This window comes from Haliaeetus leucocephalus, unplaced genomic scaffold, assembly GCF_000737465.1.
Source record: "Haliaeetus leucocephalus isolate CR32 unplaced genomic scaffold, Haliaeetus_leucocephalus-4.0 Scaffold687, whole genome shotgun sequence".
NCBI classification, from domain to species: domain Eukaryota; kingdom Metazoa; phylum Chordata; class Aves; order Accipitriformes; family Accipitridae; genus Haliaeetus; species Haliaeetus leucocephalus.
Genome location: NW_010973123.1, coordinates 5,265,842 through 5,287,260, shown reverse-complemented (window position 1 = coordinate 5,287,260; position 21,419 = coordinate 5,265,842). Strand labels below are relative to the sequence as shown.

At 38.5% G+C, this 21,419-nt stretch overlaps 2 protein-coding genes across 3 annotated transcripts in view; one reads left to right on the top strand and one right to left on the bottom strand.

Annotated features, from left to right (window-relative positions):
* Positions 1-21,419, bottom strand: part of CTNNA3 (catenin (cadherin-associated protein), alpha 3) — a 529,775-nt gene that overhangs the window by 277,498 nt on the left and 230,858 nt on the right. The gene's annotated exons all lie outside the window — the stretch shown is intronic.
* The window catches only part of LRRTM3 (leucine rich repeat transmembrane neuronal 3), an 89,741-nt gene continuing 85,547 nt past the window's right edge, over positions 17,226-21,419 (top strand). Inside the window, exons 1-2 of the mRNA XM_010579983.1 lie at positions 17,226-17,494; positions 17,815-19,346. Coding sequence (XP_010578285.1) covers positions 17,491-17,494; positions 17,815-19,346 — 1,536 coding nt within the window. The 5' untranslated portion in view covers positions 17,226-17,490. The remainder of the gene's footprint in view (positions 17,495-17,814; positions 19,347-21,419) is intronic.

Genomic DNA, 21,419 nt, shown 5'->3' with positions numbered 1-21,419 from the left:
ACCTGCTATTGCCATTTTTAATAAAGTTATGGCAATTACACTACAATTCTTTGGCCACAGACACTCAGATTTAATTGGAAGAAAACATAATATTAGCACAGATAAGACAAAGCCTTCTTTGTACCAGACCAGGGGAAATACTCAATATTTTTCCCAAACAATGAATACCACTTGCCCTATCCTCACTCCGTCAGTACCATTTAGATCAACCCCAAAATGGAAAGCTCCAATCATGCCCTAATCCTAACTCCACCCACTTCCATATAGCTTCAGTAAATAATGAAATGTCCATAAATGATGAAATGCCTCCACAGTAGGAGCAATGATCTTCCTTGCCCCAACTCTACTACAACTCTGCTTCTGAGACCTTTCTTAACACAAGAATCTGTAACTTTAATCCTCAGCACAACTCTACATTTGGGTCATCCAGACATGACACCCTGAGAAAATCCCAACCTCAACTGTAACTCTAAAAAATATTTTAATGGAAACAACTGCAAGGAATTCTTATGCTTCCATTGAATCAGTCAAATAATGGCCGCAGAAGCCTTTATCTGGGTAAAAGACAAGCATATATCAGTCTCACACAAAAAAACAAGACATGCAAAACTGGTCAGAAATCAGACCATGTTGTTAAAGTGGTAATGGCTGTTGCTTTGTGGAGGCTTGTATATGCACGGTAGGGAAAAGCAGGGAGAAACATCACAGAAACTGAGCCACAAAATAATTTAAACTGTCTAATCTCATCAGATCCTGGGACTGTAGTACCCAGAAAAAACTAACAGAGTATGTTTTTTGGGCTTCGGCCGAGCTGAAAGAGACTTGAAACAGTACTGATGAGGCTTAACTCAACTGCTATTTGATTCTTGCTGCATACAGAGAAACTGGAGTTAACAAAGAAGATAATCTTTGCCTCCAACATTTACCCTTCCTCCTAAGCAAAGCTACTGGCAGAACTGTAACATTTGTCTACCTCTCACATCAAAAGGGATACCAATACAGACATAAGCCCAAACACATCTAGAGCGGCAACTCTACTCTGAGGAAATGGATTCTTAACTTTACTTCCCAGTCCCTACAGTTTCAAGAATATGTCTTGTAAATTTTTATCATGTATAAAGCGAACAGCTAATTTGAAAAATGACCAGTAAAAAAAAAAACCCTAAAAAAATTCAACTTTCTGGTCCAAGATAAACGATAAATTACAATAATTGCAATAAATGATAGACACACCTAAACAATTTCTAGAAGTCAATCTCTAAAGAAATTATTCTATTTAAATTGCCAAAGCAAACAGCCCACCTACAAAATTTGCACAGGCTGCAATATTATCTATGAAAACTGTTTTTCATGTTGGCCTCTATTTACTGACCTTTTTTTAGATCAATTTTATGTATCTAAACCCTCACAGTTCTACATATATATGCATAATATCAATAAATTAGTAGAATAACTTTTTAATGAATCATATTTGTATTAAAATGCTGATTAACTTAATCTGAAATGACTTGTGGGAAAACATCAGTCTGTCTTTTTCATTGACGAAATGTGTTGGAGTTTTTCACTTTTTTTACAAGAATCCAAAACCAAATCAGGCCAGTGGGTGAAAATTAAAACCATTTCAAATTCAAAGAAATTCAACAACTAACTCTAATATTTTAAGCACATAATTAATAAAATTCCTATTTCTCTACATTCATATATATTTAATTGAAATGAAACATTTCTGAATTATCAGCCTGAAGTACTTAAAATAAGCTGAAACAATTTTATACTCATTTTGAAAAGCATCACCTCATTAAATAAACCCCAAAACCTTGATTTTCAACACAATTTGTGACTAAAAAAACCCCAAACCAATCTTTAAAACTGGTAAAGGGTAGTGCTAACTTTCCATGCCAACAGGATTATTCCCTGTAATATACACAACATAAAATCTGATGTCAATTTACTAAAACAGCAGCTCCTAGAAAAAAAACCCCAACAACTTAATTTCTGTATGAATGCACAATACCATCTAAGCAGTCTAAAAGCATATAAAGAGGGTCATGGCTGGTGCTCTTCTGGGTGAAAAGATCAAAATAAAAAAGCCAGATAGGGAAGAAGACATAAATAAATGTAAGGAATGGAATTCTTCTTCAGAGAGAAGTGTTTCTTGGCAATAACCCACTCATTTCACATGCATTCTTGTTGATTTACTTCTTCGACAGTAACAAATGTTAGTGTTGAGACTCTCTGGCTCATTTGCACAAGTCCATGATGATGAATAAGAGAGCACCTCAGTCTCAGAGAGAGGAGACAATGCAGAGACACCATAACAGACCTCTGGGACAGCAAGAAGTCCTGATGTCAGAAAAAAAATTAAAATCTCAGTTTCAAAATTCAGTGACTCCCTCTTTTCTTCAACCACTAAAGAAAGCTCTGAAGAACTGCTACATGACTGAATATTGTCTTCAAACATAGCAAGTCTGAAGTAGAAGGAGGAAAAAACCCAAGCGTTTACAAGACTAAAAATGTAAGGACTGGAAACACAGGGTTATAGTTACTTATTATGTTGCCCTTATTTATAATAAGGATTTACAAGACTTTAGAGAGGAGAGATTTCAGGATTTTGAGAAAGAGAACTACATATGTGGAGAAATTCTAATCACTTTAAATTAGTAAAATGTATTGCCTGTCCAGAAAGAGAGGGAAAAAAACCTCACCCAACTATATTATAAGTCTAGAGAATCTGTTCCCAGTTTAAAGGCGGTAACGGTAAGATAGGCTGACATACCACAGTGACCATCTGGACAGCAGAATAAGATACTGTCTTACAGAACCAAGTTGAAAACATACCTTCACCTCATGAGATAGAAAACTGCATGGTCAGCAGCCAACTAGAAAATCAGGTGGGTTTGTTTGTTTGTTCTTAATGGACAAAATAAGAATAGCAAAGTTCCTCATGGTTAGAAAAGGATTGAATCAATTACTAAAACTGATACCTTTTTATCTAGCTGCTGTATTTACTTGCTGAGCTTCAAGTATATTTTTTTGTTCATTTGCATTTCCTGAACAAGAAATGGATCCCAAAGAGACTGCAAGAATGCCTAAGAACAATCTTTTTAGCAATTTGGAATTCATGATAATACTTTTTTTTTTTAAATCTGACCTGTTAAACTCAACAGCTGAAAAATTAGACATTAAAAATAGAAATTTCCTTAACAACCTCTTCTGAAATTCTTATTAAGTATCCTATCAAACTGGCAAGAATAATTACATACCGTAGACTGAGATAAAGCTGTTAAATATGGCAGTAAATATAATGCTTTGCTTTGTTTTATGTAATAATCCCTATTTGGCTCAACAGAAACAAGAGGTCTGAGTCACAGGAAATGCATTACAGAGAAAAGTGGACTGAATTTTCATGAATGTTATATTATCTTGAAAAACTCTTTACATTAACTTTTTGAACCACAATGCTTGTTTCTACAATAACTTCAGTTCCTTTCCAGCATAGGAGCTTTGCACTTTTGAACAGCTCGGGAACAGCAGTGAAATTTAACTGAAGGTCGCACAAAACTGTTTATTTATACAGTGTTTGAACCGATTGAAGAAATGCTGTGAGCACAGACTGACTGTCTTCAGAAGCATTCATTATTGTTTCAGCTATGATTAAATGGAAACAACAAGTATCCTGATAAAAGGATTATCGCATTTCCCTTGTAATCTTTTTCCAGAGAAAAAGATACCATTTCGCAACAGTCTTCAGAAAAATCAAAACACATCCCTTGTCCTGCTATAGCAAAATTCCTATATATAAATATCAAATGCATGTTTATTTACTTCTTTGTGCATTAGAAAGTGATTCAGTCAGATTTACATATTGATTAAAAGGAGTAGCGGGTAGTATGAAAACACCTCAAATCACAGAAGAATACCACTGTCACCAGGCTGTGATGAACCTGAAGGCTGATACCTCACAAACTGGTGCCAGTACCCTCGGATACACACACAGACTCACAGAAACTACTCACTTCAGTGTAATGTGCATGAATATGCATGACTTAAACTGACCTTTAATTGTAGATCTAAGAAGGAGCTGAGAACGGTGGAACATGACATCCTATATTCTCATACTACTTAGCAGAAATGAACCTTGCAAACAAGACTTTTAACCAGTACCTGAGGGACTTTTCACAAGGTGGTGAGAATCTGATTAGCTCAGCCTCTTTCCCCATGGAATACTAATCCTGAATAACTGGACACAAAAGTTCCCCTTTAGAATGTCAAATAAGTTATCTGTTTCAGTTCAAAGTTAATTAAGATGCAAATTGAAGACACAATGTTACAGCATAACTCCCTAACCCTAAATGAAGACATTCAACAGTATGAGGGACAGCTACTTACAACAGAAGAACATTTTTCATGCCAGTATGTTTAGCCTAAATGGTATATACATTTTGTGGTAACCAGAGCCAAGCAAATTTTAACTCTGTGGTGTTTACATGGCTCTTGACTTATGAAGGCAGTCTCCATTTAATAGGCAGATTCATACTGTGTTTTCTTCACATGAAATAATTCCCTTTCTTGGGGAAGTAAAGACAATGGGAAGGCCAGTACAGCTGACTGATGAATGCCAAAACCTAGTCCATTAAAAAAAAGTAATGACAAAACTCAGGAGAGGCAGTAGCACTTTATAGTGAGTTCCCATATATTCATTTTGTTTCAAACCCAGCAACAACTCCTATAGATTGTCTTAGACTCCAAGACAACAGACTATTTCCATTTTGGATTTTATCAGTCTTCTAAAGACACCACCTACAGCACACACAACCATATCTAATACATAGTCACAAGTTCCGTAAGAGTTATTAATGCGTAAATTAAAAATGCATAAATGAAATCTTAGTATAAAATATGATAGACGAATCATCTTGAATATCAGGAGTAAAACTAGCCAAACAGTGACCCTACATAAAATATTCACCTCTGACCCTTGTTCTAATCATGTAGAGTACAAATTAGAGACAAATAGAGACAGTCATTAATTCCACAGGGAACAGAAATCAGCAAAATTTACTCCTAGTAATTGTTATGTTAAATCATGAAACTCATCAATAAGTTCCTAAGGACCTCTGACAAACATACCAAAAATATGTGCTGAAGGATACTCTTGTTCTGACATACGCATTCATATCTGACTCACTGATATGCCTATTCACTAGCATGCCTGGAAAGTGTTTAAATAGTCTATCACTCCATATAATGATGAGTAAAACTCTCCATAATTTTTAAATTCTTTTTTGTTTGAAAACATGAGAGACTCCCTAATGATTTCATAAATAGTTTCATATGTGGTTCCTACCTTTCTTGAATGGCAACAATGGAAAGAATGGGAACTGAAACAGAGCAGATTCCTTTGCTGCTGCTGACTGCTTTTGCATTAAACTGTGGCAAGTAAAATAAGCCACTACTGACACACATGACACTTCAGCCAGCCTCTGACAAGGAAGGAGCATATGGTACCAAGCAAATTGTGCAGAAAGTAAAAGACAAATACTAGCAAAGGGTGGCAGAGGCTGCAAACTTGTAAAACACTGAAAGCATTTACTCTTTTTGAAATACATTCTAGGCACAGTGGGACATACAGGATTTCACACATTTTTGCTGCAAGCAGCCTAAAGTAAAAAAATACCAGCTAAGTGGCAACATAAGCAAAGAATACAAATGTACTAGATAAACACTTTAAAAGGAAAGGACGTGAAATATCCATCAAGTACTTCCAGTAGATGTGAAAAAAACCCAGCAACAGAAGAAAGGTCACTGGCATATCTAGTAAATTATATGCTGAACATTTAGGAGGCTAGTTTTGCCAGACTTAAAAGGATCAGCAACTTCCCCCCGTATCTTCTGGATGCAACTTGTATTACTTCATGATCTGATATGGGATTAATTATTCAGAAAGAGAGGGAGAGAGAAAAATATAACAATGGAGAATCCTCTCCCACTGTGAAATTCTGCAAATTAACCACATTCATTATGTGATAATTAATACTGTCATCAGTTAAGACATTTGACTGTAAAAAACTGTGCTACAAAGAGTAGGAATTCTCTCTTTCTCAGTGTCCCTGATCTAATTTACGATAATCTTTTTTAAGTAGAAGATCCAAGTTGGAAGTTTATCAGTAGTATGCTAATTCTCACCATGTCAGTAATGGGTAATGACAGAAGTAGGCTTCCACAGTACTCACTGAAGGTACAATAACCACCACAAGAGGATTTGGATTTTGTGCACAGACAGGAATAACCAGAGCAGTAACTGTTACTGGAAACCTTGTCTAAATCTGGCTTTGGATAAAACTTTGTTTTATCAAAATTAAGGAGCTTTGCAAAATCAAGTCTTGCAGTTCAACTGTTACAGAGCCTGACATATTCACTCCTGTGTTCGTCTCATGTTTCTGTGTGTACGAAAGGGTGGAATGTTAAACCCTGGTCTTAATGTGAACATATGAATTATCAACTTGTTTAAAATGTTCACCTTTTGATCAGCAAGTATCTGATACAGAATTCCAAAACCCATAGTGCTTATGTAAGGAGCTACTATATTCAAGGACATTTATAGTTTTCTTTTTGGAGATTCTCTCATGCAGTGGTGTTCTGATACAACTCCAAGACTTTTATCCATTTACAGATATCTCTATTCTAACGGCATATTTCTACTTGACTTTAAATCACACAGAGAAGAACACTGAAATTGCTATGTCAGATAAGAGCACTGGATCTCTTCCAGCTTTCTGTCTCAAGAGTGGCAAGTACTACGTGTTTTAAAGGAAACTGCAAAGATCTTCATAGGAGACAGCTCTTATTCAGTAACATGGCCATACAGTACCTTTGTTTTTTTTCTTTTCCTAACACCCATTAGTTACTTTCTGGCTTTTACACTGAAACATAAGACTTCTATGTCTTTTAGCTTTCACTACCCTATGTGAATTCTTTATGCATGCAAAGAGCACCAAGGCACATAACCGCAGAAGAAATTCCATAGAGGTTGTATTGTGGGGTTCAATTATCATAGTATAAACTAAACTATACAGCTGAAATGATGCACATTGATGAAGTAAAAAACAAATAAATCAAAGGTATATTTAGCTTCTCCTGAAAAAACTTCTTTTCTACTTCTCCTATGAATTTCAAACTAAACGACATTTTAACATCACTCTATTTATGATTGTTCTGTGTATTAGATTTGTACACAGTTATCTTCAGATTAGGGTCCTTTTTAGTCTTACATTGATAGAAGTACATTCCTTTCCTAGGAGCTTACAGTCTTACAAAAGAATATGGGAAACTGCTCAACACACAGCAGTAGAAATCCCCACAGAAGTATTTTTGTTGTGTTAATTATATTGGTACGTATCTATTCATGCTCTGGATTTCAATCCAGCCAGTTTGTCCAAATGACAAATGAATGATGACACAAACATATGCTATAAGATCAAATCAACAAGCCACATGATTTCCCTATTACACAGACAGAAGATTTTTCTGTCATATATCTATGACAAAAGAGGTACCTTGTAAGAACAAGTGGATGGAGACGCACCTGCTTCCCGTGTGTCTGGAGGCAAAATATTTGGTTTTGAAACTGAGTTCACATTTATAAGTTTTTACTATTTTCTCCCAATTCCTGTTACCATTTAGGGACACAGAAACGAAGCTGTTGACTCACTCAGGTTCAGCTCTCCTGTGTCTCCACTACGTGGGCTGATCAGAGTCACTACTTGGTTATCAATTGGCAGCATTTCTTGCTTTCTAACCTTTTCTGTATGCAGCTATGCTATAAGGAGAAGGGGTTTTTAAGCTTCTTACCGACTTACGAGATACAGAATACTGGATAGAAGGATTTACAAAACACAAAAACTACGAAGTGCCTATCCCACTATTGTTGCAAGAAAGAGAAGAAAGGCTGAAAACTCCAATTCTTCTCTTCATGTCAGCTTCCTCTCTTCCTCCCTGTGCCTGCAGCCCTCTTCAACATTTTGGTCTATCAGAAATTAACATTTTGCAGATATTAATTGCTTTACACTGTGATGCAGCAGGCAAACAACATGTATAATATCTGAGTCCCTTTGAGTTGGTTTTGTCATTTGTTTGCTGTCCTGTCCACTAGAAAAAGACAGTTAGTTTTAATAAACAGTAGAGTAGACTGTGACAGAAACCAAAATAAATCTGCAGTAACCAAGACTTTTGTTTTGAAATTAATTATATGGGAGTCTGTTGCACTTTTGTAAATCACTTAAATATGCTGGGGTTTGCTTGTATGTTCATTTTTTTATTTAATCACATTTAATTTAAGACCATTTTCTTGGATAGACATGGCCTGAAAAGATGAGCTAATAAGTAATTTAAATCACGTATGGTTTCTTCAGAGCTCTGTTTGCCAGACACACCAATGGGAAAAGAATAAGAAGGATGGCAAATACAGAATGGAATAGTCAAGACATACCTGCAACAATTCACCTTTTATATATATTTTTTTTAAACCAGAAAGTTCTAGTCCATCGTTACTGGGCATGGACAGGTGACCTCTGTGACTAAGTAGAAGCAAATTACTGGCTGGTTAACTAACCAAGACTGTCGGTACAATTAAGATTCTTTCTCAGGAACACTAGCTACCAAAGCTGGAATATCTAAAAGCTGCTGTAGCTTGCTTAATTGCAAAAGATTTGATTGAATTATTAAAAGCTATAAAAATCTGAAACTTTTGATGACAAACAGAACAAACATTTTTTTGCAGGAAAATGCCAGAAAAGAGAATTAGGCTGAAGCCAGGGAAGGAAGTGACTAAGCATGCAACAGTAACCATTTGGAATAAATCATTTTTATGCTAGTCACAGTGTGAATGAACATAATTATATGCTTCTTAACTTTGTTCATGTTTTTCTCTTTCAGTTGCAAATCTGCTCAACTGTCATGTTTAGTTTTCTCTTCAAAATGTTACTAATGCTGTATAGTAACACATCACTCTGACTGTCTTTGGATTTGAAATCACAATCTCAGAATACCACACTTGAGTCCAAGCATGGGTCTTAATAGAGGTAAGTTATAATGCTTTTTTCTCTGTAAAGTTTTTTGTGCACAAGGAAGTGAAAGGAGAAATTGGGAATTATTTTAGAATATTTCAACAGGTCAAATGAAATCAAGCTATTCTGCACACTTTAATTGCTTACATCTGTATGCCTACTTACACTGAAGAGGAATAAGACTAGGAAGTACAACAATAATTGTCTTATCTGCAAATCTAAGTCTCAGCCTAAGAAATGCTATGTATACATATCGTTCATTTCAACTAGCTGAAAAATGTTAGCCACCCATCACAATTTTTATATGGAAAATTAAAGGTAATATTCAACAGGTTTTTAAATAGTTTTCAAAATGGTAATCCTGTAACATCAAAAAAGGTCCTACAGTGAACAGAAGTTGACAAGCTTATTAACCAAAGATTTGACATAATTCTGCATTTTAAAAAGAAGCCTGTTTTCCTATATTTGATGACTATGTTGTCCTCACGGAATTTTGCTATTTGGTCATTCTAGCTTAAAAAAATGCATCAAAATAAATGATACCCATAGCACGAAATAAAAATGACAACAGATACAGAATAACTTGTGTTGGAAGTCCAAAAAGGAATAGATGGCTTAACTGATGGAAAAGACACATGTTTGAAAATAACTAGTGTCAGATAAAAAGTGAAGCATGTCATCTATTGTGCTGATCAACTTACAGAATAATTGTCACTCTCACTCTCTCATAAGTGGAGATACTGAGACCCAGAGAAACTTAGGGTAAAAGCTGAAGTTTGGAAAACAAGTTATAAGATTTTTTTAATGGCTTTCGATAGGATGTGGATGTTGTGGTTTTCCTATATTGAAAGATCTTGCCAGATGCATCCTTCTAGCAGTCAAGGAGCCAGAGCAGCCAACAGATATTCCCATGTTGACCTGACAGAATAACTAACTCTACAGCTTCAGCATATAGTGGGATACCAAGGCAGTTTCACCTGGAGAGCCAAGGAGCAACTTGTTAAATGCATAATAGCGAACATGTCTGAAATTCCTAAGAACATGGGTGAACATGCATTGTGTCTATATGCTCTATGCTGAGCAACTGACAAATATTCACTCCTCAGAGAAGTATACACTTGGTAGGAGTTAAGAAAGAAAAGCTATAAGCAAAGGCATGAAGGCAGAAGGAAGAGCTGAGGAGGAAAGGCTAGCCCTGAGTTTTTTAACAACACATCAGCGCTGAAGCCTGAAAAGGTCTAGGGTTTGGCAGAAAATAAAACACTGTCAAAATGGCCATATTACTGACACTACCACCACCTCATTAGTCCTTAGACAAATATCACCATTCCTGTTCTTACCAATAAGATGGGACATGCTCAGAGATCCCTTCTTTCTCTCTGGCCAGAACTAGACACTGTAGGATTATTTTGTTTCCCCCAACAAAATGTCTTTCTGTCCGGAAACATTTATATAAATCATCTATTGAAACATATCCATTTAAAGGAAAACTTCCTCAGAGGATGCCCCCAGTTTTCCAACTCATTCTCCAAAGAAGAAAAAGTATTTATGTGCATGCATATGCTCCATCAACCCATAGTTAAATTGCGCATCACACTAGTTCTAGGTAGACTATCAGATAGAGCCAGACATTCCAATATCCTGAACGGCCCCATGGTTTTCTCCTCAGTCCTACTGAGACACCAGAGACCTACATTCCTCCCTTTTGCTGCTCCTCAACCATGACTATCACTGGCAAGTCATGTACTCTTCAGCTAATGAGAGCTTGGAGCAGCCTGTGATATCAAACAGACCCTCAAGGGCCACACAGGTACCTGTTCTGAAACCAGCTGCTCCCCATCCCCTCTGATTCTTCAGATGGCGGCACAGAGCTGCTCCAGGGATGTCACGCTGTTGGGACCAGGCTGCAACTCTGCTTGAATTCAGTTACACAATGCCTCCAGCCTGATGTCCCAGCCATTAATTACAGAGTTCTCCATGAACAAAACTCTTCTAAAAGATCTCCATGTTAATCTGGCTCCCCAGGAAGTAAGTTCATTGCCTTTGCCATCTATCATAGCCTGCCACTGATGCATATGCAGAATTGTTCTAGCAAGGTAGAAGTCAGGTACCCCTAGGGGAACAAATCATACCTCATAGGCAAACATACTTCATGGTGACCCCTAAGGGTTTCTGAATACTTTAGGCTACATAAACCCCATACGCGCTGTGTGGACAATAAGACAATAGGCACTCTTCCAGCAATGCCCTCCTGGCCCATAAAAGAGTGGGAAGCATTTGCAACAAGCCTGGGTTTATTCTAACCTAATGTCCCTGGAATCTTCACAGAGACTACAGGCAGAATCACAAGCAGAGGCCACTGAGACTGCCTTTCATTTTTCACCTACACACCTCCAGGGCATTTATGGCGTGTATTATTCATGCTCCGAAGGCTGAAGCTAGCACTATGTGTAAGATGTAATTAATTTCTTTTCCTTCAGTGATGATCATTTGCCTTCTGCTGCTTCTACTCATATTCCCCGCTTTCACCAAGATGATGGAGGACAAGCCTGAATGAATCAACAGTAAATCCACTGAAACAGAAGCAGCACCTATCAATGTCAGAGAGTAAGCAAAATGATAGCTTTGCATCTCACATAGTCGTGTCTCCAGAGGATGAGACTGAAGCACAGGCTGCTTGCCTTCAAACAGCTTCAAAATCATAGGACAAAAAGTCAATCGGGGAACAGCTGAGTGTCCAATGCCTCATTAAGGATACAGGAGTTATGATGGGATCCAGAAAATCTAGCCACTAGATGCCATGAACAAAGGTTGTAGGCTTTTATGCTGCATTATCTACCCTGGGACAGTTTAGAGGCCCCTGTGACCTATCCACAATGCACAGATTTAAACAAAACTGTACAGCTGGAAAAGCTTTATTATTCAACAGTGTGTAACTGTGCATGAGGAAAGCGATAGCCTGTGTTGCCCTGTGAACCACGGCACTGAGGAGATCCTCTGGGTATACACAAACTGACAGATGTGTCCCTGATGTCCTCTACAAGCAATTGGATGTTACGGAGGCGACTGACTCCTGGAAAGGGGGCATGGCTCCTGTTCAGCTTCAGATGTTCCTTCAGCTTATCACAGAATTTGTAACATGGGATCCTTTCACCCTCACAGAGGCCAGGGGAGGCCTTGCAAAGCTAATTGATCCTAGCAGGAGAGCAAGGGGCTATTTTCATTTATCTACCTCCCCCATCTACCACTTACCACCAACGGTCCTTTAGGTCAGTACCGACAAACTGCTGGGATAATACCCTCCCTACTCTCAGTCCTCTTTCCCTGTCTCTTCAAAGCACTTTCTGTTGCCTCAATCTCCCTTGCCTGCCTTCCTTGAACGTGGCTTTCCCACACTTCCCTTTCCTTATGTCTGCCTTTGGCAAATCCTGCATCCTGAGTTTCCCTCTGTCTTCCCACACTCTGATATTTACAGTGGGAGTTATACTCCCCCAGCTTTAATCTGATCCTCATGGAACAGCAGGTTCATTTAATCACTGGCTCAAAAATTGCAAACACATTTTATTAGACTTATCTATTCTCAATGATACAGTGATAGCACACTACAGTACCATTTAAAACAAGCTACTATTGCTAACCCAGCTGACTCCTAGTTTCTTTATAGTGAAATAAAGTCAAGGGAAAGACATACATTGTCACTTCATAAACCCCAAAAGAACACAGTGCAGCACTTGTTAACCACGGTTCTCCAAAGGGACATGTGATTACATACATAAAGGCACTCCTAGACCCAGGAGCTCTATCTGTGAACAGAAAAATGCTGTATCCAGAAGTCTAAATTCTGACGTTTGTGCATTAAGAACATAATGCACTGCGGCTAGAAAGGATCATACTGCTTTTCTGAATGGATTTCTTATGGGAATAAGAGAAATGTAAACTTTTTAAAAAAATTATTTCTATTTTGTAACAACTTCATTAAACAAGAACTGCATTTTAAAGAGTAAGCATGAAATGTCCTGAGGAAGGCTGATGAGAAACAAGTGACAGAACAGGGGAAGGCTTTTGACTGCTGATTTAAGTGGAATCCCACTAGTACCTGGTAATTGCTAGTTCCTTTTGCTTTGCGAAGTTTACATCTCTTTCCTGCACCCCTCATCCCCACTCTACTGGAGCCTGATAATTCTGTCATCGCCCCCTTTTCAAATGTACTTAGCAAACAGACGTACCTAGACATTACAAATGCCTTCTCAGAACCCTGAAAAATGCAAGATTTGCTGTTTCCCCTTTCCCCTGCAAAATTTTTCAATTCCAGACCAGCTCTGTGCAGGAAGAGGCTTTCACAGTGAACATCATCTTTTGATTCACCGTATACTATTCTGGCTGCAGTTCATGTTAAGCTTTCCATAGGGAAGTTGCAGCTGGGTACAGAGACCAGAGCCAGAATGAATGGAAAAAGAAAATATACTAGTATTGTAGTACATAAGAAAAATCACCAAAATCAAACATGAAATTAAATTAAAGCAAATTACTGCAAAATCAGATAGTAGTGAAATCCATCTAGAACAATTTCCAGGCAGAAAACCTATTGAAAAGTTTAGTACCAAGAGAAAAATCGGGGCCATCGCTAACTTGGTATAGTCCATCATTTCCAAACAACTTTGAATTTGTCTGTCATGCTGATGAAAAAAACAATGTGTTCATCACAGGCTCCGCCCAACACATCGCTTTTCATCAGTATGAATGTTAAGACAAATTTAGCAACATATTTGTCAATGTATTTTCTGATGTATGCCATTTTCCCCCTCAGAAAAAGCCCAGAAAAACAAATTGGAGCGATCGTGGTGGCATACAACTCAAAACTAATAAGTTTTCCAGGCTCTGTGGCATCTTAAAAATTGCCACAGAAAATTATGTCTAAGGCTGAAATCCCAAAACACAGACTGTGTGCAAGAGTACACAAATAAACGAAATATTTCTCTTACGGGCATCTGTCTTTGCAGAATTGCACAAAATGCTGTCTTCATAGGCAGAAGAGAAGGAATAACATTGCTTCTGAGCGCTAATACTCAGTCAGTGTGAAGCCATTGAGACTTCTGTTACTTGCAGTTTTTCCCTCCTGTTCCTGAGTGGGACAGGAGGCAGGGCTGCCTCGCAGTGGTGCAGAGAGGTGAACTTACACACCCTCGGACTACAGCAATTATTCTGCAGAACGAATACACATGAACTCACATGGAGTACAAGTTAAACTCACACCAAGCCTTCAGCAAACTCCTGGATTTTAGGCATTCAGGAGTTGCAGTATTAGCTCTAATGAAAACTAGCTTATCCATAAGAGAAGTTAACCAGTTTTGCCTTGAGTTCTTTTTTCCTGGTTACATGAGTTAAATGGTAATGCAAGGGGCTGCACAGATATATAAGGTGTAGTTGATACAAGGCGAAGATTAAACCACTTAGAAAAGGTATCTTCTTACCTAAGATGCAGCTTTAACTTAATTCTTTATTTTTCATAGTTTATAATATGGCCAGACTGGTCTGAAATTTTGTATGAAATGTTTCATACTGGGAGCAGCTTTATTCCCACAATTTGAAAAGAACCCATTCAGCTGTATGAAGATACAGAAATGCAATTTTAAAAAACTGTTTATCAGACACTGGCACTTTTCCTGCTTGTGTAACTCAAAAAGGATCTCAGTAAAGAAAATTGAATTTGGCAATCCATTAACATAGATTTGATGGTCTCTGTGTTCATCTCTTGATGTCTCACCCCTTTCAGAAAAATGAAAATAACTCATGGTAAAAGAGTGGCTGTTCCCTCTTATTTGTCCAGTACATTGGCAATTATTAAAACCCTGGAAAAGCTGCTGAAGCTCTGCTGACTCATGGTGGCAGAGAAGTTACTTGTTAACTCCACAACAAAGATGGAGGAGGGAGAGAAGAAAAGAGGAAAAGCCAGAGAATAGCCAAAGTCTGAGGAGAAGGCTCAGGCTGAGCTGTTATACTAAGTAGCACCAACTCTTCAGGATGTTATCTGTAGCTTTACACACTGTGTTTGAACCAGGTCAAGATTCAGACCTAATTTCATGCCATCTAAGTTTAGGAACCTAACTGAGTGATTTCAGTAAAGACTTTACTTGTCACAGGCATCCTCTCCTGTCAAGAGAGGGAGAGCGGCAGTTCCAAGAGGCAAATTGGCTTACTGAAGGTCTGAATTGTCTTCTGAAGCTGCTAATCCTGCTCCATCAAGTACAGAGAGACCCCAAGGCAGTGATGCAAAACACGCAACAGGCACGCCAGGACTGGCACGTGTCACTCCTGCCAGCAGAACAGCTCCCCAGACTATCACAGTTCCCAGGGCAGTCTGCAGTTTGTCGCTGGCTCCTCAACCCTACAGATCAGATTTAGGAGCCAGAAACAAGCTATAGTAGAGACAGGAGATGGTGACGGTGACAGAGATTAATGGAGGACTTAACCCTTTCCCTCTCCACAAATCTGACCCAAAGGGGAGGATGTGCCTTGATGCAGGTATGTATTTCTCCTGACTCTATGACTCCTGACATGAAAGATGTTCATAGTTGTTAGCCAGGGGCAACTGTGCTCCTAATTTAGGCACTACAGATAGGTGCATTAATACTAGTGGGATTACTCTAAGCCTGAAGTCATTCACAGACTAAGTACCAGGCAATGTTGGCATTTTTAATGTGTGGAAAATTTCAGGTTTCACCTCATTTTAAGTTCTTCTATGCTCACAGCAGTGAATAATAAGGGAAAAGGCAAAGCACATTATTCCAAGGGGTAAGGATTCAGCCTCAGAAAGAAAAAGCAGTTCTCAGAGCTGTCTGGTTGCATTTGAGGGACTGTAATCTGTACTCCTCTTTTAATGAGCAGCACGCTTCTCTTCAGGCTCTAGCCTGTTCTTGTACGACAAAGAGCCATGATTTTACACTTCCCCACCATCATCTCTTGTCTCTTGTATTTCTTGGTGAAGGAAGACTGCCAGCGTGGTGCATTTGCTGTAATGTCATCTTACCTTTGCTCTGCCCAGATAAGAGGATGTGTCCTTTCTCTACAGCACGCAGGAAAGAAGGGAAGAGTAAGGAAAGAGAAAAAAGCTCTTTACGTGATACATAAGGACTGCCCAGAGTCACACATCTAAAAGAACTCTGCATATTGTACCTTCACATAAAATCCTGCCCATGTCATAAGCTACAGTAAAAACAATTCACCTGATTAAGGTACTACACCAAGCTGCTTAGTCCCTATATTGTAAGGGTTACAGAAGCCTGTGTTTGAAGTGTTACTGTTGTGGAACGAAGTGACAGCAAGTTGGGAAATAAATGAGCACAATACTCTCTTCTAACCTCCTGGCACTGTGCCTTTTAACAGAGAAGAAAAAAGCAAAAAGGCAAAATGTCAGCTCCGAAACATTTTTCATGTTGTAAAATATAGTGTCCCCACTGAAACTCTTGGTGAGAGACACACTGAGGGGGCTGATAATTCACCAAAAAATAGTGAGTTATTGCAAAAAGGTCATGTGAACACATGTCTAATGCAGTAAGAAAAAAAAACCCTTAGGACCGAAAATTTGTATCTATGTCCTACAAATGTCATGTTAGCCCTTCAGACAAAAGTCTCAGCAGCACATGCTGAGCTATTAAGTTCAAGGATGCAAAACAGCTTTCACAAACAGCAACAGAGACTAAGAGGATTTGGATATTTCAGCACACCTCACTAGTTTACATCGAAGCTGACCATTCCGCTTCTATTAGTCACTCAGAACAATCACTCTTTTCCCAGCAGAGCTTACTCATTTGCAAGATAAAAGGAAGACATTTCTGCACATGCCCATAATACTCTTCACCACTGGGGGCAGCTTTACATAAGACTGCATTCGCCGAAACCAAAGCAACAGTCGGACGGAGCTTTCAGAATGACAGTATGCAGAAGTGAGCAGAGCTTGTTCGTTGTACGGGCTTATTCTACCTTCTATGCTACAAAGCAGCTTCCTAGCCGGATCGGGTACTAAGTAAGGGAACTGCTGTGCTATGGAATACAGATGTGTGAATTCAGATAGCTAAACGGTGCTCGGAGGAATCTAACATGCTTTCCTATAAAGAGAAATTTTAAAAGCCAGGTTCCTAACTATAAAGATGCAAAAACATAATATCCATGAAGATCCTATTACCTAGGAAGAACTTGACATTTTGCTGCGAATGCTGTGTTGGGATTGATTTATTCTTGGAGTGTTCTGCATGGCTGGCAAAGAATAATGTTCCAAAATCGGTCCATCTCCCAAGGGGTCCAATTTTTCTTCCTGGGTGTCAGCGAGCCCTGACTCACTACAGTGCAGCTGACAGGGGCTGCCATGCTTGTGGCACACTAAGCAAAAAATAAAAGACCTAAGGACGACCTTTGAACAACACAAAGGATGGGTATGTTTTTCATGTTATTTTTTTTAATGTATAGTTCATAGCCACTGCATAGCCTGTGCTTTAATTACTCCATAGACTTGCCTTGATGTGATTTGTTATTACAGTTAAACTGCTTAGGGATTACACCTTTTACCCAACTGCTTTTCAGTATTTATATAAAGGCATTCTTTAAAAAAATCTGAGTAAAGAAAACAATGTGAAAAGAAGTTGAGTCGAGCTAGGGATTTTTAAATGATTGTTGAAATAAAAGATTTTAGCATGATTGAAAGAAATGACTGATGTGTGGGGGGATAACTTTTCTAAGTTGTTTTTATTTCCAGGTTTCAATGTAATTAGGCTACTGAGCGGATCAGCTGTAGCTCTGGTAATAGCCCCTACTGTATTACTGACAATGCTTTCTTCTGCTGAACGAGGATGCCCTAAGGGCTGTAGGTGTGAAGGCAAAATGGTATATTGTGAATCTCAGAAATTGCAGGAGATTCCCTCAAGTATATCTGCTGGTTGTTTAGGTTTGTCCCTTCGATATAACAGCCTCCAAAAACTAAAATACAATCAATTTAAAGGTCTTAATCAACTCACCTGGCTCTATTTAGACCATAACCACATCAGCAATATTGACGAAAATGCTTTCAGTGGAATACGCAGACTAAAAGAGTTGATCTTGAGTTCCAACAGAATCTCCTATTTTCTTAATAATACCTTCAGACCTGTGACAAATCTCCGGAATTTGGATCTGTCATACAATCAGCTGCAGTCTCTGGGATCTGAACAGTTCAGGGGCTTAAGGAAGCTGCTGAGTTTACATTTGCGATCCAATTCCCTAAGAACCATCCCTGTTCGAATATTTCAAGACTGTAGGAACCTTGAACTGTTGGACCTGGGTTATAATCGCATCCGAAGTTTAGCAAGGAATGTCTTTGCAGGCATGATCAGACTGAAAGAGCTTCATCTGGAGCACAATCAATTTTCTAAGCTCAACCTGGCACTTTTTCCAAGGCTAGTCAGCCTTCAGAACCTTTATTTACAGTGGAATAAAATCAGTGTGATAGGACAAACTATGTCCTGGACCTGGAGCTCATTACAAAGACTTGATTTATCTGGCAATGAAATAGAAGCTTTCAGTGGACCTAGTGTTTTTCAGTGTGTGCCCAATTTACAGCGCCTCAACCTGGATTCAAACAAGCTCACATTTATTGGTCAAGAAATTTTGGATTCTTGGATATCTCTCAATGACATCAGCCTTGCTGGGAATATATGGGAATGCAGCAGAAACATTTGCTCTCTGGTAAACTGGCTTAAAAGTTTTAAAGGGCTGAGGGAAAATACAATTATTTGTGCCAGCCCCAAAGAGCTGCAAGGGGTGAATGTTATTGATGCAGTGAAAAACTACAGCATCTGTGGCAAAAGTACCACGGAAAGGTTTGAATTAGCACGAGCTCTCCCAAAGCCAACATTTAAACCAAAACTCACCAGGCCTAAACACGACAGCAAGCCCCCTCTGCCCCCAACTATTGGAGCCACTGAATCAAGCTCTGAACCTGAGCACGACACAGAACACATCTCCTTCCATAAAATCATAGCAGGCAGCGTGGCCCTTTTCTTGTCTGTGCTTGTGATCCTGCTGGTAATCTATGTGTCATGGAAGCGTTACCCAGCCAGTATGAAGCAGCTGCAGCAGCGCTCTCTCATGCGAAGGCACAGGAAAAAGAAAAGACAGTCACTGAAGCAAATGACTCCAAGCACACAGGAATTTTATGTAGATTACAAACCTACCAACACTGAAACCAGTGAGATGCTGCTGAATGGAACAGGACCCTGCACGTATAACAAATCAGGCTCCAGGGAATGTGAGGTATGAACCATTGTGATAAAAGAGCTTTTAAAAGCTGGGAAATAGTGGTGCTTTATTGAACTCTAGGGACTATAAAGGGAACGTTTTTCTCACTTTTCTGGCACAGCTCTTCCATGTCTCTTTTTTGTACATTCATAATACTGGTCATTTTACTCTCATACATAATCAACTCATTGAAATTTAAATACCGCAATCAATGTGAAGCCTGAGCTCTGGTTTAATACAATACCTATTGTACAAACCCTCTGCTGATTTCATTAAAGTCTCTCTTGTTTTTAAATAGAAAACTTCTTTCATAAGTAATCCACTGCACCTGCAGCTACTGTGCCTCTGTTTAGGGAGAAAATATGACAACAATGAAAAAAAAAAAAAAAATCAAACTCTGCTTCCCCCCCTCCCCCTTCTTGCCCCCCAACCTAACCCCAGCCCTTGCTCCGAAACTCACTTTTTGAACCAAGAACAAACTAAGGACCCAGGTACTGTAGCAGCATCTGAATTCTGAGTTGTCAGAGCAGAGACATGGTGCAGGAACAGCTCTGAAAGAATGCCCGATTTCTGCCCAACACAAGATATAATAAAAAGCCAGTGGGGAGTTAAAGCACTGTCTTAGGACATGAGGTATCACACCAAAAGCAAAGCAGAGGGAAATCTAGGGTTAATAAAAATTTAAAAGGAAAAAGGTACAATGGGATTTACTGTACTGCATTATAATACAGTGTTTCTAGGGCTGATAACTATTAATTGAAACCTGTTTATGTGACTTCATACAAAAGGTGCCAGTGTTTATCCCTTACATCCAATTGCCTTTCAGAAAGTAGTCAAAAGGCATTCATTAAATGAGGAGCAGAAATTCCTTATTGATGTAATTAGAGGAACTCAAATGTGCAGCAGCAAAAGCAAGACCACTTCCTGCACACATTTGTTTCAGTGCTCATTAGAAATTCTCTTTTCAAGACTGTCAAAGACATTAATGTAGCTGAGGAAACCATTAAATCTGTCATTTTCTTCTTTTTCTTTTTATTTGCTGGGCTGGGCTTGTTAGGGTTTTGTGATGTGTTTTGCACACTGTCCCTCTAATATCTAAATAAAGGTTCATTACTTACAAAGCCAAACAGTGTATATTTTAGAAATACTACAACTGCAAAGAGCTTTCAGAGAAAATTGGTTACTCACTGATCTGAGAAGACTGCATCCAAAAATCCTTAAAGAAATCAGTGACAAACTATTTTTCTCTCTTAGCAAAACCTTAATGACATTATAAGAATTCACAGATGCTCATTTTTAATGTGTAGTCATTCATCAGTGGTTCTGGACAAAATACAGATTTGTAACCTGGCTACTCCCTGCTCTCCCTCTCCCAAAGTCATGTATTTTTGTTGGCTGCAGAAGAATGTAACATCCCCCATACTTCCAAATAAATCATACCTCCTATTTTGATTATCAGGAAGGGGGGGGGGGAGATGTGGAGCGGTGTTCATTCTTGAAATAATACATCAGCACCTATATAGAAGCAAGTCAGTAATTTAATTATCTCTGGTTTGTAACTTGATTTGGCTTAGTAAACTGCACATCTTCAATCACTTGGGAGGGAATGTTTCTACAAAGCAGTTTCACTGCAGCAGATTAGAAAAATCAAAACCTTAGCAGAATGTTCTCCTGAATTTTTACTGGAAAAATCCCAATCACAGCCAATCACCTTGAAATATACTAGATATGATGAAAACAAAGCTAGAAAGCATCTCTTAAAAAGAACTAATACACTTGTAGCATTTTTGGTTTGTTTTCCTTTTTTCATATAATGAAACCATTCTCATTTTCAAGGACTGTAGTGAGGAAATATCTGAGAGTAGAAGCTTGAGACTATACTGAACCCTGCAACACTGAGATCCCGTTTTACTGAGTACAAAGAGGATCCCACACAATTAATAATACAAGTCCTTGAGACGCTTTTGCAGCACTGAGCAAACTCTGATTTTTAACCTGAGCTGTACCTTGAAAGTTGCTATTAAAAAGTCAATATACATTGAATTATCTTAGCTATTATGAGATTCAGTTTTCTACCAGCAGGTCTTG